Below are 26,357 nucleotides of genomic sequence, written 5' to 3' on the forward strand. Positions count from 1 at the left end.
CCCTTGAACAGGTCTGGAGGCACCCGGCTCTCTCTTGAGCTGGGCCTGTTCGGGGACTGCACGCAAGGGTGGGCGGTAGGGAGTTAAGAACTGCTTTTAACAACCATGGCATCAGGAATAAGGTATGCATTTCGGCCCAAAGGAGCTCAGCGCAAGGAGGACACGACCCCCAAAAAAGGGATTCGACGCTATCTGTTTGAACTGAAAGAGGGCAATAAACAGTTCTGGCTGTCGGGACACGCCGTTACAAAGCTTATAACTTTGGTATATTGGATTGGAATTGAGGTGTTGTTGGGATGGGAGAGGACCTCGGAAATAGGTGAGAGTGCTTGCAGTAGGTCACGTGTATTAATTTTTTTCCACCCAGGGCTGCATAATCACTGCACTAGACTACTTTGAATCAATGCTCCCACATCCTGTTCTGGTCCTGGTCCTCAGTATGGAAGTGGCAATCTACATATTCTTCATCTTCCTTAATACCTTTGCCATCAACCGGTACATTACCTTCATCTTCTGGCCTATGACAGTAAGTAACGACTGTGGTGAAGGTGCTGTGAGTCACATTCTTACACCTGGAACTTGGGCTTAGGCTGGGAAGCTGGGTTGAAGAGGACTTACCCACAAACATATTTTTTTAATTATTTCTTGCATTTAAGTGATTTGATCTGTTTGGGTGCCTTGGGGGTGCACCATTTCTGCCTTATCTTAATCATTAAGTAAATAATTTGACAACAACATAACCCTGTTATTCCTTTATAATTAATTCATCTTTCCCCCACTTGTTTGAAATGTTGTTTTTGTCAGATGCTAAAAGAATCCCACATGTAAGATTCACTTCTTGTCTTTCCATTCCATTTCCTTGGTCTCCCTTTCCTCTTTCTCTCTTTTTAAAGGTTGTATAATATTCTGTGTGATAGGGATTCCACCTTGAAAGCAGATGTTAGGATAAAAATAAACATAGGTCTTCCTTACATTGAAAATAGAGACTAGAATGTTCAATAAAATGTTAGCACACCAAATCAAGCAGCACATCGGAGCAGCCTATCACAGAGAAGCATCATCCATCAGGGATGTAAAGATGGTTTTGTCTTCAAACTCTATCAATACACTTGTACTCTACTATATTGACAACAAAAATATAAGTTGCCAGAAAACTATTTGGTAATGATCAATAATAGCTTTTGTAAGAATCCTGACAAACTGGGCTTCAAGGACTCATCTGATCATAGTAAGAGGTGTCTACCCGGCATTGCATTTCTTAGTGAAGCCTTTCTTTATCAATCCTGCTGACCCTGTCTCTTATTGAACTGAAATCTGAGTATAATGTGACAAGAATGTGCAGGTGTGTGCAGAGTGGGGCGGAGAAATAAGGATTGCTCCCATGTAACATGAGTCTCTTCAGAGAGAACACAGAGGAATCTGCAGCCACAATTGGTCCAAATGAGTGACTAAGGTTTCTGGGGCCCAAACAGCAGTGCTGCTGCACGATAGCAGAGAGCAGTGAGAAAATGTGACCTTCACACCATGCAGAGTCTACCTCGTGTCTGAGAATAAACCTGCTGAAAGACAAGTTCAGCTTTATGACAAGATTATGAAATCTGGTGAATGGATATCAAGGGAAACCTAATGAGTTGGGAAATCTGCTGCAATCCCAGGTAGGAAGTTCTTACCGTAGAGATGGCAGACACAACTGCCGACGGATGAGCTCTGGTGCACAGAGGTGACTGACGAAGCTGTTATACTCCTGAATTCACAATAGCTGTGGTTCTATACACTCAATCTGGCCCATTAACACCCTCCATGGAAGGTTCAGGGGCTAACCTAAAAGATTTGTATGTAGTCACAGGATTGATGCAGAAAGAACAGACATTTTCTTCAGCTTGTAGCCATTGGTAAGATGCCTTGCTTCTGTATACAAATCCCCATCCATGCTCCCAAACCAACCACAGTGAACTACTCACTGGGGCCCAGGCTTGCATACGAGCATGAAGGCCCAAGTGGGCACACACACACACACACACACACACACACACAAAAGAGGAGAAGGTGGGGATAGTTGAGAGGAGCAGAGAATCCAGAATAAGAAGCACAAAGAGAAGGTGACAGGGAGAAGGGCCTGGAACATGTTTGAAATACTTTATATACATGTAGGAAAATATAATGAAGCCATAGTTGTTTATAACTACCATGAGTTAATTAAAAGACACCTGATTTACCACAAAGCTTTGGGGCTAGAGCAGGATTTAACTAATGGAATTGTTACAAGTTGAATGTTTGTGTCCTCCGTGAATTCATATCCTGAGACTGGGCCTTTGAGGGAGCCAGAAAGAGAAAAGAGAAAACACTGAGTGGGGACCCTGATATAAAACGATTATTAATATCATTACAAGAAGAGACAGTAGCATCTTCTGTCCAATGAAAGGTCATATGAGGATAGAGAGGGAAGGACAGCTGTCTCCAGCCAGGCAGAAGACTCTCAGCAGAAACCGGGTTTTCTGGTCCATGGATCTTGGTCCTCCCACCCCAAGAACGCTGAGAAGATGAGCATGTGTTGTTTGAGGTACCTAGTCGATAGCATTTCATAATGGTGTGCTGAGCAGACTAATGCAGACTCAGAGAATCCAGACTTCTATACATCCTGTGACTTGTGTAAGGCAGAGGTGGCATTGAAGAAGAAGACTAGGGCAGGAGCTGGAGTCATGGTGAAGCAGTTCAGAGCACTGGCTGCTCCTGCAGGGGAGCTGGGTTAGGGTCCCAGCACCCAAGCAGCTCCCAAACTGCAGGAAGTCTAACTCCCATGAAGCCAGTGTTCTCTCCTGGCCTCCTTGGGCACTGAGCAGATTTGTTAGGACTCCATTCTTTATAGGCAACACACTTATACACATAAAATATAAATTAAACTCTTTTCTTTTAAAATACAATTGGACAGAATATTCAATGAGAGTATGTAGGGATATTGGCAAGAAGATTGTACATCCCCCTAAAATTAAAAACAAATTAATATTTAGACCTTCTGAAAAAAATAAAAAAAAATGGGACAATGGGTACAAACACATAGAAATTCTGGGCTTTGTTTTGCTTTTTATTCTCTTTATTTTATCACCACCCATACATTCTGTGTTGGGAGAAGAAAGGTTGTATGCAGTAAGAGAAGACCAGATGCCCCAAGGGAAAAAGAGTTAATAAAGGAACAAGCCATCACAGAAGGTGGTCCAGGGGTGAGGCAGGGGCTGGGGTAAGAGGGAGCTGCAAGGCTCCCAGTGCTAAGTCAGAGGGAAAGAATGTCCTGCCAGCAACACTGCTCATGAAAGGCCCTGAGAGGAGAGAACAGAGATGATGAGGGGAGGAGCCCAACAGAGGTGCCAGGAAGTGACCTGGCTATGCATTCACTTACATGATTATTGATGGGCACCAGATAGCTGATTATGTAGACCAGATGGTATCTCGTGTCTCCTGAGGGCTGTGCCAGTTAAGTTTAGACTTTGTGCTCCACTCACAGGAGCCAGCATGGAGTGACTGGTTGACCTGCCTGGTCAGAAGTTCATTTGCCTTTATATGTTTTATGTTAAATGATCAGAGAGAGGGAGGCATTTGAAAATGGTTCCGTGGAGGAGATCGTGCTGTTTCCAGGGTGGACGGGTCACAGCTCTCTAAGACCAACTTCTCTCTCTCCCACTTTCAGGATCTATTGAACAGCCTGTTCTCCTGTGTGTTCCTCGCAGGCTCTGTATTCTTTGCTTTCAAGGCTAGACGAACATTGCCAAAGCCCTACTTAACTGCTATGGTAAGGTGTTTTCTGCTTAGCTGTGGATTTTCTTAAATCACTGTCAAATAAATCCTAGAGTCAGGCGCTGGGAGGGAGCTCATCCTGTAGAATGCTAGCCTTGCTTGATTTACCATACTGCAAAAACCTACCGTGGTGCCTCATGTTTGTTTATAGTGTTGCACGAAGGAGATAGAAGCAGAGGATCAGAAGTTCAAAGCCATCTTTGGCTTAAACGTGATTTCAATGCCATTCTGGGGTGTATGAGGTTATATCTCAAATGAACGAATACATAAAGCTTGGAGTCATAGCAAATTTTTTTTTCTTTTTTTTCCTTTCCTTTTTTTTTTTTTTTTTTTTTTTGAGCTGGGAACTGAACCCAGGGCCTTGCGATCGCTAGGCAAGCGCTCTACCGCTGAGCTAAATCCCCAACCCCTGCAAATTTTTAATGATCAAGACACAGTTTAAAAAGAAAACAGGTGGTGTTTTGGAAATTCATCCCGCTATCTGTGACATTCATGTATGTATAAAGAAGAAAGGAAAAAAGATGTGGGGCCGTTGGGCACAAAACGACAGATGGCAGACCTAGGGTCCAGGATTGGGAAGTTTGAGGGGTACACTGTGCATCAAGTCTGATAAAAGACAAGGGAGGGCCTCTGTGAGTTCCTCGTACGTATGACCCCCAAATAATGAACAGCCATTTGCTTTCCTAGATCTTCATGGGAGTTGCTGCAATCTCTTGTTTCCTCGATATTTTTCTTCAACTCCCACACTTCAGAGGCCTTCAGATGAGGTATTATATGAAATAGTGAAGGTTGTGTTATCATAGTTGATGGGAAAAGACACTTGCATTTCCATCGTGGTTGTCATTTGACCGACTAGACATAGATATACACCTGTGAAGTTATCCACCATAAGCAGCATATTTAAAACAGCCATACATGGCAAACCTTAGTCATAGACTGATTGCCCATACAACAGCGGTCCCATGAGATGATGTCACCTGGTGATATCAGCGCCATCTTGGTGTCTATATTTCTATGATAGTTTGCACAACAAAATTACTCAATAATATATTTCCCAGAGTGCGTCTGTGAAGTGGCACTTGATTGGCACCCAAACCCCTAAAATGTTCCTCATGCCCTTGTTAATTCCTTCTTCCTGCCTACTCCAACCCCAGGGGTCCACTCATCTGTTTTCTGTAATTTGTGTATTTTCTATAAAGTTTACTTCTGCTTTCTATAAATACAGCTTTTGTTGTAACAGCAGATGAGCTTTTATTTCTTAGAATGTCCTATAAATAGCCTACTGTGAACTCATTTGTCATCTTTCATCCATCATAATCATGAGAGTCATATGTCAATATATATCCGTATTAATACTTCATTCTTTTCACTAGCATTCCATTATGTGAATATGTTGCATTAAATAATATATAAAAAAGGTACCATCCCATGCTAGTGCCAGCTACTCTCCAGCCCCAGTGATCTCGCTGCCCCATGCAGCAAGCACTCATCTCATGGTTACCTGTCACAAACCCCTCTAAGCCAGTAAAATCAAAACTCTGGAGGCTTGTAATTTATCAGTCAGATTTATATCAGTAAATTCTCACCCCACAAAATGCCAAAAGAACTCAGAGCCACTTATTGGACAAATTGTCCTGTAATAATCCCTCCCTTAAATGATATTCATAGCTACCTGTGACTGTTTAAAGCCACATGGATCTGGGTCGTCCTTCTCTTCCTCCATCTTCCTTCCTTCCTCCCTTCCTTCCTCCCTCCCTCCCTTCCTTCCTTCCTTCTTCCTTCCTTCCTTCCTTCCTTCCTTCCTTCCTTCCTTCCCTCTCTCAGTACTCTCTCCTGCCTCTCCAAAACTCTCAGCCTGCCCTCCTTTTCTACTGTCCAATCACAGGCTCTAGCCTTGTCTTTCACCCACCCTCACCTGCTTACAGACAACAATCTACATGGATAGACCTGTTCCCCTGCCCTTCATGCATGTGTGCACTTGTGTGTGTGTACATGAGTGTGTGCACCTGTGTGTGTCTGTGCATGCCTGTGTGTTCCAGAGCATGTGTGTGGCTGTGTGTGTATGTATGTGGTATGTGTATGCATGTGCGTGTCCATGTGTCTCTGGGGATTAACAAATGCGTTTACATGTGTTAAGTTAGGGACCTCTCACACCTCTCACTGAGCTACATCCGAGCTCTAGTCACATGTTCTCTATCCATTCTTTAACAGGTATCATTTAGGTTCTTCCCACACTAAATGTATTTAGTAAGAGGAATTGCATGAAAATGCATATAGATTTAGTTTTCTTCTGACAATGTTTCTACCCATGTCCTCCCCCTCTTCCACTCCCACTCTCCCCTTCATCTTTCCCCTCATGGCAGCATTCAACTGAAGTTTAATAGTAGATTGCAGATTACTAAGAGTTAAAGAATTGTGAGGGAGCAGACGATGAAGAATTCTAGGCAGCCAGGATGTAGATGTTTTTGAGAAGTAGCAAGAAGCAGAAAACAAACAAACAAACAAACAAACAAAAAACAAGCAGAACAGAACAGGGCTTGTCTGGGGAAGAGAGGAAAGGGCTTTGGGAGGAGGTTTTACAGAAGACAACCTAGATGTGCTTATAGGAAGATGAAGAGAAGAGCTGTCAGAGGAGGGCAGACTGAGGGAGAAGGGAGATACTCGGAAGGGACAGGCCTGAGAAACACAGTGGAGTGATTAGCTGCACTTGAAACAGGTCACTTAGTCTTCTAAACCGCAAGCAGGAATCAGTTCCACATGTTAGCCATGTCTCTCAAGTCTACAATGTATGGCAGAAATCTTACTGTTTTTAGACCTCATTTTGTGGCTAGGGATATGTGTTAAGTCATGGTACAGCACTCACATACCTGAGACCCTGAATCCACCCCCCAGTACCGCACAGGCACACACCTTCCCATAAACTGATTGTTTCTATAGATTAGACTTGTATGACCGATGACTATGTCTCTGTTTTCTCCTTTTAGGTAATAACTGTGGCCTCTATGACCTTTTTCATCATGGCACAAGCCCATGAACCATATATCGTTATCACTGGACTTGAAGTCACCATCATTCTCTTTCTCATAGCCTTATATATGTGCAGACTTGACAAGATGGTGAGATAGCTCTTTGGCCTTTGCTTGTAATTGAGAAACTTCAACGTTAAGCCTTAACTACCTTTCCTGTCATAAGACACCTTAGTCAACTACGTGGTACTCCTAAATCTTTTAAGGTGATCTCTGCTCACTGCTAAACAGTCCATGATGTACTTGGGGAAGGCTCTCAGGGATTCAGGATACCCACAGAACATAAATTATCTTTACTGTATCTACCAGTAGGTGTGGCTGACCTTTCTCTTAACTGTAAATGTTATGAAATATAATCTGGTGGCCAGCGAGGGTACCTGGAAGACCCATACCAAAGTGTGCAACTAAGAAATAAACACCACAAAACAGACCTGGTATGAGGGAGGTTTATTTGCGGCAATGGAGGGGAATGAAGACCTGAAGAAAAGGGAGCAGGGAAGAGGGGACAGAAAGAGAGGAAGAGAGACTGATCAGGAACAGGTTAGGGGAGGGAGAGAGAGAGAGAGAGAGAGAGAGAGAGAGAGAGAGAGAAAGAGAGAGAGAGGTGGAGAGGAGAGGAGGAAGAGGAAGAAGGTGGAGGAGGAAGGAGAGAGGGAGGAGAAGAAGAAGAAGAAGGAGAGAGAGAGAGAGAGAGAGAGAGAGAGAGAGAGAGAGAGAGAGAGAGAGAGAGAATGCTACCTCTGCTGCTCCTAGCTCTGTTGGTAATGCAGGTGATGATGCTGGTGTTAGGTTCCTCCCTGGGAAGAGCCTAAGGGAATCACCTGCAAACTAACATTCCTCCCTTTTTGCTCAATTGAAATGAGGAGCTAGGAAGTGGTAATGGTGGTCAGGAGTGAGGTCATACTGTGCGGTTCCAGCTGGAACAGTCTGTGAGGCTAGACTGGAGCACCTGTGGGTAGCTACTCTAGAGCTGTCCTGGATGCAGATTTTGAGTAAACACCTATATTTGTCAGGAGGCTATATATACATATTAGAGGCAGAAAATATAAAGTTGAGTAGGTTAGGGAAAAGGTTTTTTCCCCCGTAGGTATATATTTGAAACCTTTGGGCCCATGGTCTTGGTAGTTGGCATAGGGGAGTACCAAAACCAGGGAAAGGGGGAGGAATCCCACCCTCTGGAATAGACAATAGGTAGAAAACTTATGCTATTAATCAACAGGGGTATTTATCCAGGTAGAGTTCATTTGACCCATGAGAGGTGGGTCCATGAATTCCCTGAAGCTTAAAAGAATCTTTTTAAATTTATAAAAAAATAAATTTGTTTAAAGCGTGAACACTATTTGTACTGGATGGTTTTGTGTGTCAACTTGACACAAGCTGGAGTTATCATAGAGGAAGGAGCCTCCCTTGAGAAAACACCTCCATGAGTGAGTTGTAAGGTATTTTCTCAATTAGTGACCAAGGTGGGAGGGCCTAACCCATTGTGGGAGGTGCCATTCCTGGGCTGGTAGTCTTTGGTTCTATAAGAAAGCAAGCTGAGCAAGCCAGGGGAAGCAAACCAGTAAGCAGCATTCCTCCCTGGACTCTGCATCATCTCTTGCCTCCAAGTTCCTGCCCTGTATGAGTTCTTGTCCTGACTCCCTTCAATGATGAACAGTGATATAGAAGTGTAAGCCAAATAAACCCTTTCCTCCCCAACTTGCTTCTTGGTCATGGTGTTTGTGCAGGAATAGAAACCCTAAGACGCTATTTAAAGTGTGGTTAGGGAAGACAAAAATCTTTCGTGGAGCAGAAGGTCAAGAGGGGCTTTCCCCTTCTATCCAGAAGACTGAGTGTACATACATTTAGCACAATGAGAAACATTTTTAAGTCTCTACTTAAAAGATGACCAAAGGAAAGTTAAAATCTTGAACTTGTAACTATGATAGTTGATCATATAGCAGAATGTTTTACCAGCATTAAGCTAATAATTGATCAGAACTCCACTACCAGAACCAAAGACTACCAGCCCAGGAATGGCACCTCCCACAGTGTTTAAACTCTGGACTTTCAAAGTCCTAATACAACAGTAACATAGCGAGGGGAAGAAAACTGAAGCATTTTTCATCTTTTATGTGCCTTAAATCACTTTCCTCTTACCACCTAAGTTTTTCACATCCTCCCAACATTCATAGCTTGCATTTACCAACCTCGAAACATTTTCTGAGATCCTCAAAACACTTTTTTAGATCCTCATAACTTAAGCTTTCATATCTCCAGACCCTATATAAATTTTAAATTTTTCTTATTCAGTTATGAGACACAGGTGGTTGATCACCGAAAGAAGTCACTGGGAAGTGAGTTTCTTTAAAGGAATAGCAAAAAGCTACTGTAGCCTGCTTCTCTTTTCTTACTAAGCCTGTGAGCAAGGCATACCTATTTGCTTTTCTAGCAAGAGATCTGGTAATTTTGTTTTTAAATTTTTTTATTTTATCTACTTTTATTTTTTACAGTCCAGTTATTACCCCCTCCCAGTCCACTCTCCCACAGTTCCTCACCCACCCACCCCTGCCCCCTCCAGGTCTCCAAGAGGATGTCCTCTCTCCCCTGCCCTCTGGAGGCCTCCCTACTCCCTGGGGCATGTCTTCTCCCAGACCAGGAAGTCCTCTGCTGTGTATGTGTTGGGGGCCTTGGACTAGCTAGTGTTCGATGCCTGGTTGGAGATCTCAGTGGTCTGGGTTAGTTGAGTCTGCTGGTCTTCCTATAGGGTCGCCCTCCTCCTCAGCTTCTTTCCCTAATTCAACCACAGAGGTCCCTGACTTCAGTTCAATGGTTGGATATAAGTATCTGCAGCAGTCTCAGCTGCTTGTTGGGCCTTTCAGAGGACAGCCATGCTAGGCTCCTGTCTGTAAGCACGCCATAGCATCAGTAATAAAGTCAGGTTTTGGAGCCTCCCCTTGAGATGGATCCCAAGTTGGGCTGGTCACTAGACTGCCTTTCCCTCAGTCTCTTCTCCATTTTTTTTCCTGCAGTTCTTTTGGACAGGAACAATTCTGGGGCAGAGTTTTGACTGTGGGATGGGAACCCCACCCCTCCACTTGATGTTCTTACTGAAGGTGGACTTTACAAGTTCCCTCTCCCCACTGTAGGGCATTTCATCTAAGATCCCTCCCTTTGAGTTCTGAGATTCTTTCACCTCCCAGGTCTCTGGTACCTTCTAGAGGGTCCCCCCAATCTCACATCCCTGAGGTTGCCTGTTTCCATTCATTCTACTGGCCCCCAGGCCTCTCTCTCATGACTGATCCCCTTTTCCCCTCCCCTTCCCCTCTCCTACCCAGTAGCAACCTTATCTGTGATAGCCAGAAGCTGGAAACAACCCAGATGTCCCACAACGGAAGAACAGATACAGAACATGTAGTTCATTTACACAATGCAATACTATTCAGCTGTTAAGAATGAGGACATTAGGAGTTTGTCAGGCAAATGGATGGAACTAGAAAATATCATCCTGAGTAAGGTAACTCAGACCGAAAAGGACATGCATGGTATGTACTCACTAATAAGTGGATATTAGCCAAAAAAATACAGAATACCTAGGATACAATCCATTGAACTAAAGAACAAGAAGAGCCCAAGTGAGGATGCTTCAATCCCACTTGGGAGGGAGAAGAAAATAATTACAGGAGGCAGAGATCTGGTAGCTTTAACTAGCTAATGAATTGACTAACATGGTGGTGGATTACCTCGGGGATAAGCAGCTAGTTGCCTGTTGTTCTCTAGCTGTCAAGCTACAGTTAGCTTAGCTGTGAGTATGACCTGAGAAGGGTAAATTATAATCCAAATGCCATATACTAGTTAAAATGAGAGAAATTAGTCCATAGTTTGCAACCTAGACAGTTTTCCCAGGCTCCCATGGTTTCCATCATAATGTGGGCAGAGACAGTCTGGCTATCAGGTTCTTTCCTGTGGAAGAGGAACATGGGAGAGATAACTTTACCTTGTCTTAAGCAACATGAGACAATTAACACTCTGGGTATCCTGTTTGTCCACAGTTCAGGCTGGGCCCTGGCAGTGGGCAAGACAAGTGCCCAGTGGTTGGTGTACCAAAATCCAGATGGAGTCCTTTATCACTGTGCCTATATCTTTTTAGAGACCTTGGAGGGGGGTGGTGATCACTGTTAGTATTTTGGAGTCTGTGTCATAGTAAGTTTAAATAAATATTTAATGCCATATCCAGAAGATTCCTGACAAGACTGAAAGCTAGTACCTATTCAGTATACCTGAGTTAAACAATCTGTTTGTTTCTAGTTATTTGCTCTAAATTGTACCCAGCAAACATAAAACAGGAAGTCAAATAAGCTTATCCTTGTAATTAACTGTATCAGTTCTTAGCATGACTTTAAATATAATCCTGAACATATTAAAGATATCATTCATAAGGTTACCCACTATTAGCTTTCATTATTAAAATTATAGTAGCTTTTGAGACTAGAACCTGTTAGGATAGGACCTTAAAAATCACCACTTTGAGTTGAAGCTCTTCTAGGATCAGAACAAAACTCTTCAATCTATGTTAGGGTTAGGGTTAGGGTTAGGGTTAGGGTTAGGGTTAGGGTTAGGGTTAGGGTTAGGGTTAGGGTTAGGGTGACTGTACACATAGTCCAGAAAGAGACTAGGAATTTTCTGATCTTCATATAGTATATATCATTATAAAAATTTATAGCTTATAAAAATCTAGTGCTATATTAGATCTTAATAACTTAAACAAAACCAAGGCCAAACATGTTTCTGTGGCAGTGATCTTTAATTTTTTTAATGTTGTAAACCTCTAAAATAATATTTAAAGCACCTTTTAAAAAGTGAAAACATAGAGCAACATTGTAAACAATTTGTCAAGACAGTACAGAAATCATACAAAATGGTATCTCAATTTTAAAGTATCTTTGGAGACCTGCTTCTCTGATCTGCTCATGTCACATGTTCCTGCCCTTAAGCAAGATGGAGGTGAAGCCATGACATCCCATAACAGAGATGGCTGCCAGCCATGTGACTGCCTTTAATCAAGATGGAGGTGAAGCTACGGCGCCACCTTTTCAGCCCTTAGCAAAGATGGCAACTAGACATGCATTGGTTTTATTCCAGAATGGAATCAGGTCACATGACTCAAGATTCGGTGAACACAGACTTTCAATTACTGTTTTGATCCTGGACTTAAAAACACGCTTGAGTTTGTAAAGTGTGAGCAGTTAGACATTTTCAGAGCTAGCAATAAGGTAGAACAGCATAAAATAGCAGTAGAACAGTATGAACAACTTCAAAATTATCCACACTTAAATAACATCTGAATCCCTATGAGATTAGATCCAGTGGCCAGAAAACCAGAGGATGAATTGAACATAGGTGGCTGGTGGCAGGAGAAACAGCATTCCCACAAAAATCCACATCAACTTAAAATATGAGACTCGTTGTTACCTTTTTAGTCTAAAAAGAGACACAATAATAAACAGTTCATTAGGGCTAAGAAATTTTATAATTGCTGCTTCATATCATGTAATCATCTTGAGATGGTAATGTTACATGGCAGGTATGTGGCTGATCGTTCTAATATTTAAAACATGTTTCCTAGTACATCTATCTATCTATCTATCTATCTATCTATCTATCTATCTATCTATCTATCTATCTTATCTGTCTGTCTATCTTTATCTATCCTATCTATCTCATCTATCTATCATCTGTATGTCTGTCTATCATCTGTCTATCTTTATCTATCCTATCTATTCTATCTATCTATCTATCTATCTATCTATCTATCTATCTATCTACCTACCTACCTATCAACTGTCTATCTATCTATGAATGTAGCATTCAAATTATATGCACATATACACAGAGTTAAACCCGTTATATACATAGAGTGGAATTTGAGTTAAGTACACACATATGTGTTCTTAAAAAGAGCTGAAAAAAAGCCAAATATTGTTGCAAACTAGACTTTAACCCATACCCAAAGGGCAATTTATAAATCCTTAGATGAGAGTTAATAGCATAATCAATCTTTTTTTGATAAAAAAGCCTTTAATTGTGCCCAATAAAATAAAATCAAACCCTTAGGAACAAACTTCAAGAAAAACTAGCAAGTTTGTGGAGTGAACCTAACATAAACATCCTGTTGCTTTTGAAGAGGGTTCTAGTTTCTGTTGCTTTCAAGTTTTCTGATTTGCCGCTTTCATTATTTAGATATTTATTTGTTTGGAAGAGTGCCCTGTAAAGAGGGTTCCTACTTAACTCTGGGCAGGTGCATTTGTGCAGTTATACCCACGTGGATAGATGGATAGAAAGGGAGCAGGCTCACTGGTCACTGGGAGGGCTGTGTGACAGTCACTTGGACTCAGCCTGTTCTGTTCCCAGGGAGCCATGCAGTCAGTCTTCAGATTCTTCCTGTCTTTGTAACCTCTGCTCAAAGCAGATCCTGTATTAAGGGCATGTCTTTTCTTAGGCTAATTGGGAATACAGTTCAGTACAGAATAGAGACTTTTTAAAATGCAGTTTGGTCAATGCATTGTATGATCAGTTTCTGTGTAGTCTGAGAAGTTTTGCAGCCACTAAAGTTAAAACCATACTTTTAGAAAAACACTTATGGAGAGTATTAATTGACCACTTCAGGCATGTATTAGTACTGGGTAAATATCTTTGACCTCTTCAGGCACAATACCCAGTGTCCTGATAAGCACTTAAGACTGCTGTGGCAAGCTGTTGCAAAGTGGCAAATACACACATTTCCTCTTTTCTTCCCCTTTACTGAAAAGGCTGTGAAAACTGTAAATCTTGTTTTTCTGATGAGATGGTATTGGAGTGTACCCAACTTTTAAGGTTTTCTGGAATACTAAAAAGAAAAAAAATACCTATGAACTGTTATGTCTTTAGTTTCTCTCTCTCTCTCTCTCTCTCTCTCTCTCTCTCTCTCTCTCTCTCTCTCTCTCGTGAACACTCAGTAAAAAGGTGTTCCCAGGATGAAAGGTCATTTATGCTGCATGCTAAAACCAGGAAGTAATTTTCAAAGTTAGGTGACTCCATATAAATTAGTTGTGATAACTATACTGGTAAATGTTACTGTTCCAGTAGTTAATATTTTTCTACAAACTGTCTCATTTTCATTTTTGTCAGTGAATAATAACAAAGTCAATAGAAGGCTGCTGCTCTAAGCATTTAGCATCCATAGGGTCTAGAGTACTGATCTCCATGTGTAGAGTTGATTTTTTAGAAGGCAGTTCCAGTTAAGCAAAGCCTTCCTCCCAAGAAAGCCACAAAGAGCTGAGAGGGAAAAACTAGTCTCTCCGTACATCTATGTTGTACCCAAACCTTGTGGTACAGAGTTGGGCTCAGGACTGAACCTTGTTCTGCATATTGTAGTTTCTTGAGTGTTCTTTCCCCAGTTTGTTTGTTTGTTTATTTATTTATTTATTTATTTATTTATTATTTATTTATGACCAGCGACCCTGACCACATGTAAGATAGGTACCCATTCTTCCCTGTGGGAAAGAATTAAAGAAGGCTTCATTTTTTGGACTCTTAAGAATGGTGCTTTCATTAGTTTCTATAGCAGACTGCTGGCTGGGAAAAGGCCAACATTTTTGGGAAGTCAATGCTATGTTAAGCTCTTGAGCTAAGCCAACAGCTATAAATTATTGTCCCAAGAAAATGTGATGCTGTCCTTTGTCAAAGATTATACATGGCTGGGTGGCAGGTGTAGGTATCTTTAGATGGACTGGACCAGTAATAGTTTTATAACTACATGGTTCTTTTTCTAGGGTGAAACCAGTACTTTGTTTTTATTCTGATGTTGTTCTTTGGAGTCAATTTATATATAATCCTTTCTAAAGGACTGTTTAAGCACCTGCAATCTAATTAAACAAAACCTAGGTACACCAGGGATTCAGATCTGACTTTCTGTTTCTGACCATTAGGTTTACTTTGCTAGATATAGCAAATGTTAAGTAAAATACTGGCATGTAGATGGTTGGGGCCTCTTTTTCACAGTCACTGACAAGATCTGTGATTGTGAAGGTAGCATTCTTCATGTGAGCTCTCCATGTGAGTTCATTTTATAGAGCAGTTAAGGGGGCCCACCCTCCTGCAAAGGTGGCAGCCAGGCAGGCTTACCTTGTAAGACACTTTGTTCTCTCTTGAACCTTGGAATTGTGAGACTTAAAAGCATTGAATGCTACTTTAGAAGGTAAGTACAAGTGGAAGTCTTCAGTCTGTGGTCACTTTGTAAATATTAGCTCAGGTTATCCCCCTCCCTCTCCCCCAAACAAAAAGAGTTCACATCCTACTACATTTGGGCATATTAAATCAAAATTCTAAAATAAACCAGTTTTGTTTCTGGAACTGACTTCACCTTAAAGCACTGCCTCATCTTCAGGATAGCCTGCCTAGTTTGGACTTCTGTGACGTCAGACACTACTAGTACCACAAGAGTTGGAAGCTGGCTGACTGACAGTGTGATGATATCCCAGCTTTTACATAGGTGAGATATACTTAAATGTCAGGACTTAAAAGAAGTTTTCATTACTTTTTATTGAAAACTGCACTGAATGCTAATGTCCACCTTTACTATAAACAAATACAGTAATGGAAACTCACACTAAAACAAGACATACTTCTATAGCCATTATTTTTCTGTTTGGGACAGTTTGAAAGTTTTTCTTTTGTCACAAAAACAGGAATGTACCTATACAAAGGCTCAAAATAGGCCATCTTTAAAAACAAAAAAGGCAATGATTCACAAGACTATGAATAGAACATGTAACTAGCTGATACAAATCTAATAGGATTTGTTAAAATCAGTCACAGCTAATGGCATGTCTGAAGTGTTCTTGTGTAAAATATCACATGAAGAAAAGAATTTAATCAATGTCTAAAAAAGTGGATTTGTTCATAGACAATCTGACAAGTTACCATAAAAAGTGTTTCCCGAGACATAAGGAAATACAACAGTATTCTTCTTGAACCCTTCTTCTCCAAGACTTTCCACTCAATAAAATAGCTGAGGAGCTGAAACTGAGAAAATATATTTGAGTACAAACAGCTTGTGAAACTTAATACTTTTTTCTTTTGTTCTTTTCCTTTTTGTATTATCAGAGGGTTTTACTGAACTCACAACTGACTTCACTGCTCAGATGTGAAGCCTTCTGTACAGGAGCTTTTGCTTCTTCAATCCTGTGCGCAGAGATGTCTACACCGGCAAACAATGTCCTCCCCATCTTGTCTTAATTTTAATCTTCCTATCAGCAAAGGAGGCACCAGCCCCTGGAGACCAAAGGGACTAGCCTTGATGGGGATTTCCTCTCAATTTTTTATTGATATTCGGAGCTCTTGATGCAACATTCTACAGCAAGCTGCCCAGGAACTGCTGTGCCCAGGGATTGATAAAGGAGAAGCTCTATTCTTTGTAATTTGATGCACAGATGAAAAACTTAACACACACTAACAGAAGTTTGGTCATTAATAATCACATCCTAGTCTTTCTACACTTCTGGAAGCAGATACCATCTTGTTTTTCTAGCTTTTGAAGCTTTAACACTGCAGTATCATTGATGTCCAGGATCAGTTTAAAAGACCATCAAATTCATCCATTTTCTACTGTCTCTCGGTCCCAAGTTTCTCTGAATGGACCTTCAGGCTTTCTCTGCTATTGCTCATTGGAGTGCTCTCGATTGTCCCCGTGTTTTGTGGGCTGGTTGAAGGGGGGAGCTTGAGAAGGGTGGGCCACTATGGGGAGGTTGTGAGTCACAGGGATGATTCCTTCCATAGCTGGAGGAAGCTCTCCTCAAGCCACACCTACAATGCCTGGTGGACACCTGTATGTGGCACCACTGAGCTCAGGATGAATTGTTTGCTGGTTAATGACTGACCTAGAAGCTGAAGTAAACGAAGACTTCTTTGTTGACAGTTTTGTAAACTTTCTGGGACCTGTGATTGTTCGACGGATCTTGGGGGCATCTGCTTCCCTCATTTCTAGTGATGCTTGTTCTCTGTACCAGGCTGTGTGTGGTGTGCAGATGAGATTTGGAGCATCCTTCAATGGGCCCTGAGCAAAGCTGAAGGGCTCAGACTCATGTACATCTAGAGCAGCTCCTTGTATCTTACCCTCTTTGAGGGCCGGAGCTAAGGTTTTCTCATCTACCAGGCCATCTCGGGCTGCATTCACAAGGAATGTTCCTTGCCTCGTCTGCTTGGTAGTGAAGTCATTGATGAGGTTGGTGGTTGTGCTCGTTCAGATTGCAGTGCAAGGAGACACAGTCACTCTGGTACAGCAAGTCCTGCAGGGTGTAGACCCTTTGCACGCCCAGAGACCGCTCTACCCCATCCTGTAAGTAGAGGTCATAAAATATGATGCTGAATACATAGGCCTTGTCTTGAACAGTAACTGCCTGCCCAGTGCGACCAAAGCCAATGAGGCCCAATGTTTCCCCTCGGATCCGAGCAGCTCCCGAGGCAACCTCCTGGATCTGTTCCACACTTCGTACCTTTGTGCCTTCTCGTAGGGCCTGGTACAGCCATGTGTTCCACTGATACAGATTGAGGATGTGGCAGACTGTCGAATCTGCTCTCTCCTCCACCACAGCAGATGGGATGTTGCACATGGCGATCCCGAGGTCGCCAACAGCCTGGATGTCCACGTTGTCTTAGTCACTATCAATTCAGCAATAACTCTCAGGGCCTTGAACTTCTCCAAGTCTTCCCGGGTGAGGGTGATAGTGTGGTACATCATGACACCTGCAGCCTCATTCAACACCACCTCATGGATTTCTTGAGTGGACTGTGCATTGCAGGAGGAGACAGTGGCCAGGTCCTTCAGGATGGGCATTTCCACAGTGCAGTCTCCATCAGTGCCACTAGGGGGCGGGGGTACAGGAGGTTGTTCATGATCTGGGGGCGGATACCTTCACAAACCCTGTCCAATCATTGCTGCTTGATTTTGTGCTTATCTACAAGGGCCATTCTTTATTGAACTTTGCAACTCTCTGATTCAAAAGGCAAAACAGTCTGCTAAGAACTTAGGGGAACTCACAGGAGTCTGTGTGCATTGCACCACTATGGACCCAATATAAATGTGTTCACAAACTCTACAGCTCATGCGATGGGCTGATTTTTCAGGAGGCGCAGCTTCATCGGTTCACCACCATTTACAGCAATGAAGCCCTTGCTTGAAAGATAAGAAATTGGAAGGGTTTCATAAATCTCACAGGGAATTCCTTTAAACAAGGATCGTCAGCAAAATTCCATAAATTACCCCCTGGCAGCCTTGAGCAATCACCTCCAGCACGCATTTTTGTTCCTCCTGCCTTTGTGCATAACTACTTGCAAACAAATCAAAGTAAGACCCACTCTTGGTTTTTCTTATATGGCAAGGTTCCGAAAACATCTGGAGGGGAGGCCTTGAAGCCAGGTTGTGCTGGGACTGAGGAGAATGACTTTCACAGTTCAGAACCCATCAAGATGGATTCTCACACGGAGGCTTCAAGGGCTGTGCTGACTCAGCTGAGTTGAAGGTGGGGGCCCACTTGAGTGTCCTCCTCACCACGGCGTCTCATGTCACCCAGCAGCTCCCTCCTGGCCATGGAAGCCAGCTGGTGAGAGGCAAGCTACAGGAGGAAGGCCAGCATAGTCAAATCTTAAGACATACTTCTTTTTAGAATATGCAAAGAAGTCAGAGATAGGTTTTTAGGAGTGGGGGAATAGAACTTTTAAGTGTAGAGCAGAGAATCATCTGTGTGTGTCAGTGAGAATCTGGAAATCAGTAATTTTAGTTTCTTTTTTTAAAATTTTTTTTAATTTATTCATTTATTATATATAAGTACACTGTAGCTGTCTTCAGATACACCAGAAGAGGGCATCAGATCTCTTTACAGATGGTTGTGAGCCACCATGTGGTTGCTGGGAATTGAACTCATGACCTCTGGAAGAGCAGTCAGGTGCTCTTAACTGCTGAGCCATCTCTCCAGTCCTAATCTTAGTTTCTGAATGGAGACAGCACTATTGATGCTGGTCAGCTGCAGGGAGGTAGGGGGAGGGGCGGGGAGGGGCGGGGGCGGGTCGGGTCAGGGCGGGTCAGGGAGGAGCAGGAAGGGGCACACAGGTCCACATGGGCAGGTCAAGAGCCAGTGCCACGGAATAGGAGTGTAGGTAGAATTTGGAATCAAATTCACAAATGATCCATTTAATTTAGGAGATTAGCGGCTAGATTTAGGAATAGCTGTTGGTGGGAACAGGTATATGCCCTACCCTGCCCTAATCTGTGTTTTTTTTTTTTCGGAGCTGGGGACCGAACCTAGGGCCTTGTGCTTGCTAGGCAAGTGCTCTACCACTGAGCTAAATCCCCAACCCTGCCCTAATCTGTTTTAAGTTATAGACTAGATGTGGGAGGGTTACCAGGCAGGAAGAAACATGGCTTAGAAAAAAGAGAAATACAGAATGGTGACTTTCGTTCCGTTTACCGGATTGTTGGCAATAACTGTACGCAGTTCCCATGGGCTGGAAGGATTCACCAGCTTGAGCTGAAGGCATCTAAGAACACAGGTAGGAAGGACTAGAACGAGTTGGTACAAGCTGTCCAGTCAGGTCATCACTGCCGGGTCCAGCCTCGACATAGGATCAGAGTTCTAAACTGGAAGCAGGGATATCTGGAAGGCGTATGTATAATAACTACACAGACAACTTTTCCATATAAGCTGACAGGCATTTTTCAAGGTTTAAAGCCCCCCGGGCCCCCCAGCTTGAAGCTGCATGCACTTTTGCTCCCCCCTCCCTCGTTGGGCTGGAGGTTGTGCTCTCTCTTGTTCACTCCCTTTCTCTCACTCATACACTTGTGTGGTCTTCTTCCACACACTCCACACACTCTTCTCACACACTTATTTTCTCTCACTCACACCACGCTCACTCTCCATGCACACCTCACATTCCCTTTCCTCACACTCTCTCATTGTCTTTAACTTTCCCTAGTCTTTGTTAACTCCAAAAGCAGGCAGAAAAAAGACATTGTATAATCATTGCCAGAGCAAATTCAAAAGAATTACCATATCCCACAAAGAACTAAGAATTACAGTTGTTCCCCAAAGTTTCAAGCTTCTCCTATTCCTAGGCCTGTGGCAAAAATAATAATTGCAAACTTATCATTATTTAAACTTTTGACTTATTATGCTGCAGAACTCAGAGCTCTGAGGTCAGCTACTTGCATTTTCCTGTGAAGCTCTAATGATAAATGACAAAGCTGCTACTTGCATTTTCCTGTGAAGCTCTAATGATAAATGACAAAGCTGCCGGACTGTGGCCAGAAGGAGTCAAGTTAACCCTTAACTCACCAGTTCTGCTAGCTTCCTGCTTCTGCACACTGCACACAATGACTCTCCTCAGAGTCCCAGTGTTGTGAATTAGTTTTACTAATATAAAATTTATGCATTCTATACTTTCTTATTTGTAAATATCCAAAGGAGACCAGGAACTACTCTCAAATATTGTTAAAACTCATTTCATAACTTCAATAGTTTTTCCTTTCTGAATTAGTGTTTCATGTTTGTGTTCCCTTATTCCATTTTTCCTTATTCCATGACTATGTCCCTTGTACTAATGCTTTTTCATGATTCCAGTAAGTTCCTTCACTTTCTGGTAATGGATCCTGTATGAATCTAGTAGTAGGTGGCTCTGTTTCATTTTCTAATATTTCTATACATGATTTCTTCAAACTTTCTTTGCAAGTCAAACATTAATCTGGAACTACCATTGTGTAGTTATTACATTGTTTCCAAGATGAGAGCACATGGCATGCACCTGGGCCATTAGGACTGTGCTGTGCTGTGCCCCTATGCCTCAATTTTTAATTGTTTAAGAATCTTTACATCAGTGAACATCTAGTTCCACAGAATTCACCAGAGCAGAAGGAGAAGGAAGTAGGAAAGTCAGATATAATAGAATAATTATGCACACTAAGGCCAATTGGAAAGCAGTCCATGCACAAATGAACTCTATACAGCTGTTGTCCAGGGCTAAGGTTAGGAGAAATGGGAACAACTTCTTTTACAAAGAACTGCCATGGGCTACTGACATGTCTCCACTCTGGAGCTGCCTCGGGCTTCTGAGGTGTCTCCACATGGTATGCTGTTCCTAGTACATCACAAGAATGAAGAGAGACCAGGACAGATACCCGAGCAGACAGGGCACACCTGGTGCCAGGTTTTCAGAGAGAGAGAGAGAGAGAGAGAGAGAGAGAGAGAGAGAGAGAGAGAGAGAGAGCAATCAGTAGAAGAATGAGGCCTCCAGGGAAGCCCTTTTGCTGACCAGAAGGGAAAACTCTCCAATTGGTCTGTGAGTGGAGAACTCCAGAAGTGAACAGAGCCATGAGGGCAGAGAAGGACAGAAAGGATTAGAGAGGAAGAGAGGCTGGCCAAGATCCCGTGGGAACAGAGAAAGAGGAGGAAGAGTTAAGAGCATCAAACAGTCTTCTCATATGCTGCTGCTGCTGTGCTGCTGCTGCTGCTGCTGCTGCACCTGGCTTGTTCCTGGATTGTCCCTGGCTTGCACCTGGCTTGCTCACACCTGACTCATCCGGTGTACCTGGTGGAGAGGCAGATGATGACTAGGCTGTTGCTAGGTGCCACAGAAGAGCTTAGCAGAATTGTCTGAAAGCTAACAATGTTCTAAAGAAATTTACATTTTCAATCGTGTTAATAAATTAGAGCATGTTCTTAACTTTGCCCATTTATTTATTTATTTATTTATTTATTTATTTATTTATTTATTTATTTATTTATTTAGCTATTTTATTCTGTTATTGAAAATAGATCCTTGGTTTAGCCTTCCTCTACAGCTCCCAAGTTCCTCTCCCCTGGAACCACTCCCTTTCTGTATCTCTTTAGAAAAGAACAGACTTCTAAGAGAAAACAACCAAACATGACAGAATGAAATATAAGATGAAGCAGAAACTATCATATTGAAGCTGGACACTGCAATCCAACAGGCTCAAATATTATCTCAAAATAAAAAATAGAGAGATAGGTGGGGCTGGAGAGATGGCTCAGTGGGAAATAGCAATTGGTGCTTCTTGCAGAGGACTTGGTTGGGTTCTTGGCACTCGTATGCTGGCTCTCAATCGACTATAACTCCATTTCCAAGAGACCTGGACTGCCTTCTGGATTCTCAGAGGGAACCGAAGTCTCCCAGAGAGCTGCCTGCTTTAAGTGCTGGGATTAGAGGTGAGGGCCACCACTCCTAGCAAGTCTGTCTCCTGAGGAGAGATCACTACTACTGGTCTGTATTTCTAGGAGAAAATCTACCCGTAAATATAGAAGTAAAGAGATGCTGATTTTGATCAGAACACTGAGGTAGAACCCCAGTTTTCTTTGTCTGAACAGCTGATTATCTCAGTCAGTCCCTGCGAGATTCTTGGATGTCGCCTAATGGACAAAGAACTCAATCTTTGTCATCTACTAAATTCTGAGATGTGTTAGTATCTCTTTCCACTCTGTTCTCTCATTCCTTTTTTTTTTTAAATTTTAAAGTGCTTTTCTTTTTAAAGTTGTATGTGTGCACACATGTGTGTGTTCACAGAGGCCAGAGAAGGCTGTCAGACTCCTGCAGGTACACTTAAAGGGGATTGTGAGCCACCTCTGCTGAAACCTGATTCCAGTTTAAGTGCTGAGCCATTGCTCCAGCCTCCAGAGGGCTTTGCAAATGGTAGGGTGGCTCACTAGTGCTCCTGTTGGATCCAGAACTCTCATTTTTCATCTTGGACTGTTTGTGACACCCATGTGTATCTTGGTTGTGTCCCTACATTAAACCTGTTGGCATTTCATTAGCATTTCAGCTAACTTTTAATCAATAACAAATTGTTATTTTAGTGTGTTTTCTCCCCAGGTAAGGTTTTGAAGTTTTCTTCTTATTGGTTTTTATTTTTACTTCTTTGCTAACTATGGGTCATTTTGATGACTGTAGTGAAGAGAAACATTTCCTTACTTTTTATTTTGCTTGTTTTATTTTGTTTTAGAAAGAGGGTCTCACTATGTCCTGGGTTGTCCTGGAACTCACTATGTAGACCATGGTGGTTTTGAACTCACAGAGATCTGTCTGCCTCTGTCTCCTGAATGCTGGAATTTAATCGAGGTGTTCGTCATTGGCTTGGCTTCCTACATGTCAGTTGATTATAGGAAAGCTTTTTATTTATTAATTTGATTGCCACCCAGCTAAGTTATTTTTCTCTATGTGATCTCCTAGTGGATTTAAGACTTGTGATTGTGCCAGTGAAAGGAAATAGCCTTGCCTCTCTTCAGATAGTCTCACTTCCTTTCCTGCATCATGATGAGGGATTCTGGAGTGATGGTCACCAGGAAGAGTACTCACTAACATGGCAGACACCTTTCTCTTTGTCACGTGAATAAGAACACGTGTGATACCCTAACTAAAGAGCTTGCTGATTCTGGGGTAAAGATGTTTAGTTTTAGAACGGCAATGAAATCTCAATTCTTATTTTCCAGCTCTCTCTTCCTCCTCTTCCTCCTTCCTGGGAATCAGAAAGAAATGTTCATGTTTTGCACATGTTCTCAAACACTGATTTAATCTCAGAACATTTCACTTATAATATGTGGATTATTTTAAGAGCTCTAATAGGAAATCACCCTTGCGGGTTGGGGATTTAGCTCAGTGGTAGAGCGCTTGCCTAGGAAGCGCAAGGCCCTGGGTTCGGTCCCCAGCTCCGAAAAAAAAAAAAAAAAATGTTAGGAAATCACCCTTGCTTTCCTCTGTGTGATATATGTTTTAAAAGTAAAGATGAATTTTTTTTAATATGGTAACATTTTTTCCCGTTCTGGGATCCATCCTGTGATCTCACACTTGCTAATCATCTTGTATATTAATCTTTGCTTTGGTTCTGTGAGATCTCTATTTTGTTTCCTTTTTCTAAACCTGATCAGGTTTCAATGTCAGTGTTCTACTGACTATAAAATAATTACTCAAAAAGGGGATGGGGTCCTAGCTCAATGGTAGAGGTTTTTTTTTTTTGTTTGTTTTTGTTTTTTTTTGACAAATGCAAGTGGATTCAGTCTTCAGAAAAGCAAATCTTCCCCAAATGTGTGTGTGTGTGTGTGTGTGTGTTTGTGTAAACAGCTGGAGCGTCATCAGAATATCTTTTGCTTTGAAAGGGCTGACCCTGAAATCAACCCTCGGTCTTATGATTCACTGTTTAAGAAATACTTTAGGGAAGGATCCTTTCAGAATTAAAATGACAAGCTAAACCCCATTTGTTTATGTTTGAGGAGATGGTTGCTGGAGAGGGTGCATGTGGAGGTCAGACAATAATTGCAGGGGATGCTTCTCTCCTTCTGCCTTAGGAGTTCTGGGGATTGCAGTCTGGTGTTTGGACATGGCTCTAGCAGTTTCCACACTTGGCCACCTTACAGGCCCCTTGCTTTCCTTTGTTTTTCACGTTGTTCCCTTTGAATCTCTCTATTTTGGGTTCAGTTTGGATCCTGAAACTTTCCCTCCCAGGTGGTTTGTGTCCCATCTCAGGTCCCTTCACTGTCAGGGATGGTTAGGAGCACTCACTCCCTCATCCTGACTTTAAATGGCTGCCCTCTCTCTCTTCCCTTTGTCCTGGATTCTTGCCTCTCATGTATTGCTTGACTAGTTCTTCTGGATGGTGGTTCTTATTGGTTGTGCTTGCTACTTTACAACTCTGTCATTACTCATTGTTTTCCTACTTTCATTTGTCAGGGGGAAATCCTAAGAGGAGGAGGACAGGGGACCCTGTAGTCCTGAGGATTGATGTGTAATACTGGGTGTGGCAGATCAGTATTTAGTTCTGGAGGCAGATGCAGGCAGGTCTGAGTTCAAGTCTTACCTGGTCTACATAGTGAGTTCCAGGCCAGCCCGGGATACTCTGTCTCAAAAACAAAAAGTGTGGGGACAAGAAAGGGAACAGCAAAGTGTGGCATAGGGAACAGTGGAGACTTTGCTCAAGCAACAGCTTTGTGCTCAACTCCCAAGGCCACCTACCCTCCCTCCACCCAGCCAATCAGCTGGCAGCTTCTGTTCACCATCCTCAAGACCTTCAACATCCCATTGGCTGAGCAGCAAAAGTGCTTGAAGCAGTCTCTGGATTCAATCACCTTGTCTGTGCTCTCAGTTTGTCTTTTGATGGTTGTAAGTACCCTGGATCGTTGAGGCGGCGTCACTTTCTCATGTTGGATGTGTTTCTTTGGTAATTTGTCGGTAATGTGATCTCTGTGCACTGAATGCATGGACTTACTAGATAGTGTGGTGAGTACTGAAGATCCCTGGCTGGTTGGTGTTCCCAGTACTGAAGGTCCCTGGTGAGGTGCAGCAGAGGCAACAGACACCTGTGACTGTGAAGGTGAGGAAGCATCCCAGACTCGATTGTGAAGAAGAGTGGCTGGAGTCACACTTGGACCCATTCCTGCACTCATGCCTGGTAGATGCAGGATTCATGGTGGGTTCCAAGCCTGATTATGTCAGGCTGGCCCTGCCCCTCCAGTCTGATGGGTGATCACAGGGCGATGGTCCTCTGTGGAACTGGCTTCAACAGCTGCTGGCAGGCTGTCCCGTGTGCACCTGTTTTTCATGGCTGCTGCCTAGCCTAGCAAGCAGTCTTCTGTCCTTGTGTGGAAAAGGTGCCTTGCCTAGCCTGAAAACTCAAGATCCAGCAACTACATCCACAGGAGCTGCTGCCAGCCAACCCAGAGAATCGGGGTTCTGGAGATTTGGGAGGTATGTGTAATGTCTATGCGGCATGATGCAAAATGCATGAAAGCAGAGGTCATCCCATTTCAGTCTATGACCGCTGCAGTAAAACATCCCACAAGAGATGTACAAAATGGCGCCCCCAGGTAAAATTGAGGCACCATTATATCTCCTCAGCCTGCAGCCATCCTAGGAGCTGTCCATGGTTGTAAATCTCCTTTCTTGCCTCTGCAGCACTCCTTCTCCACCATTAACCACGCCCCCCCAGACGGCCCATGGAGATGGCACCTTGGCAAAGACAGCTGAGGCCAGGAAGGACTTTCCACCCTAACCCATGGCCTGGATGCAGGGAAAAGGGGGTGAAAAAAAAGCCACCAATCTCTGAACAGGAAAACCTATCAATCCCTGAGTTCCCCAAGCTCAGGACTTGAATTTGCCCAGAGAAGCTCAGAGATCCTATATAAAGACTGCCCCTTTGTCCCATTCCATGCTACCCAGTCCAGCAGTTAACCCCGGATTCACATTTACACACCACGGTCCCCCCAATGAATGTCTTTCATTAGATTTTCTTTTCGATGTGACTCTCTCCTTGGAAGGAGCCAAGAAGGAAAGAAGCAATGAAGAGAGGAAAGGAGAAGTCAAGGGTCCTGAGCTCAGCTGGGAATTTCCTCTGTTGAGAGGGCTTCTTTGCAGAGCTATGTGGTTTCTGAGTTCCTGTGCCTCAGGACACCCTCCCACTGGGACCCTTTCCCCAAAGAGCTCTAGCTTGGGTCAAATCGACATGAAACTAGCCGGCACTCACATTGAAAT

The 26,357-nt window shown here is 42.9% G+C and overlaps 1 protein-coding gene and 1 pseudogene across 1 annotated transcript; one reads left to right on the plus strand and one right to left on the minus strand.

The window, feature by feature from the left end:
* Nucleotides 1–7,121, plus strand: Cmtm2a (CKLF-like MARVEL transmembrane domain containing 2A). The gene is made up of 5 exons (NM_001013142.1): nucleotides 1–264; nucleotides 368–526; nucleotides 3,683–3,784; nucleotides 4,477–4,556; nucleotides 6,774–7,121. The coding sequence occupies exons 1-5, from the start codon at nucleotides 106–108 to the stop codon at nucleotides 6,775–6,777; spliced, it is 504 nt and encodes a 167-aa protein (NP_001013160.1). The 5' UTR covers nucleotides 1–105; the 3' UTR covers nucleotides 6,778–7,121.
* A 6,602-nt stretch (nucleotides 7,122–13,723) lies between these two features.
* On the minus strand, nucleotides 13,724–26,242 carry Ctbp2-ps2 (C-terminal binding protein 2, pseudogene 2; annotated as a pseudogene).
* Between the last annotated feature and the right edge of the window lie 115 nt (nucleotides 26,243–26,357).

Source organism: Rattus norvegicus, chromosome 19 (assembly GCF_036323735.1).
Source record: "Rattus norvegicus strain BN/NHsdMcwi chromosome 19, GRCr8, whole genome shotgun sequence".
Classification (NCBI taxonomy): domain Eukaryota; kingdom Metazoa; phylum Chordata; class Mammalia; order Rodentia; family Muridae; genus Rattus; species Rattus norvegicus.

What these genes read in the sequence shown, in the direction of transcription:
- Cmtm2a (NM_001013142.1), top strand. Translation starts at nt 106, where the DNA reads ATGGCATCAGGAATAAGGTATGCATTTCGGCCCAAAGGAGCTCAGCGC. An exon ending in TCATCTTCTGGCCTATGACA is followed by an intron (nt 527 to 3,682) that starts GTAAGTAACGAC and finishes TCCCACTTTCAG; the next exon opens with GATCTATTGAACAGCCTGTT. An exon ending in AGCCCTACTTAACTGCTATG is followed by an intron (nt 3,785 to 4,476) that starts GTAAGGTGTTTT and finishes TTGCTTTCCTAG; the next exon opens with ATCTTCATGGGAGTTGCTGC.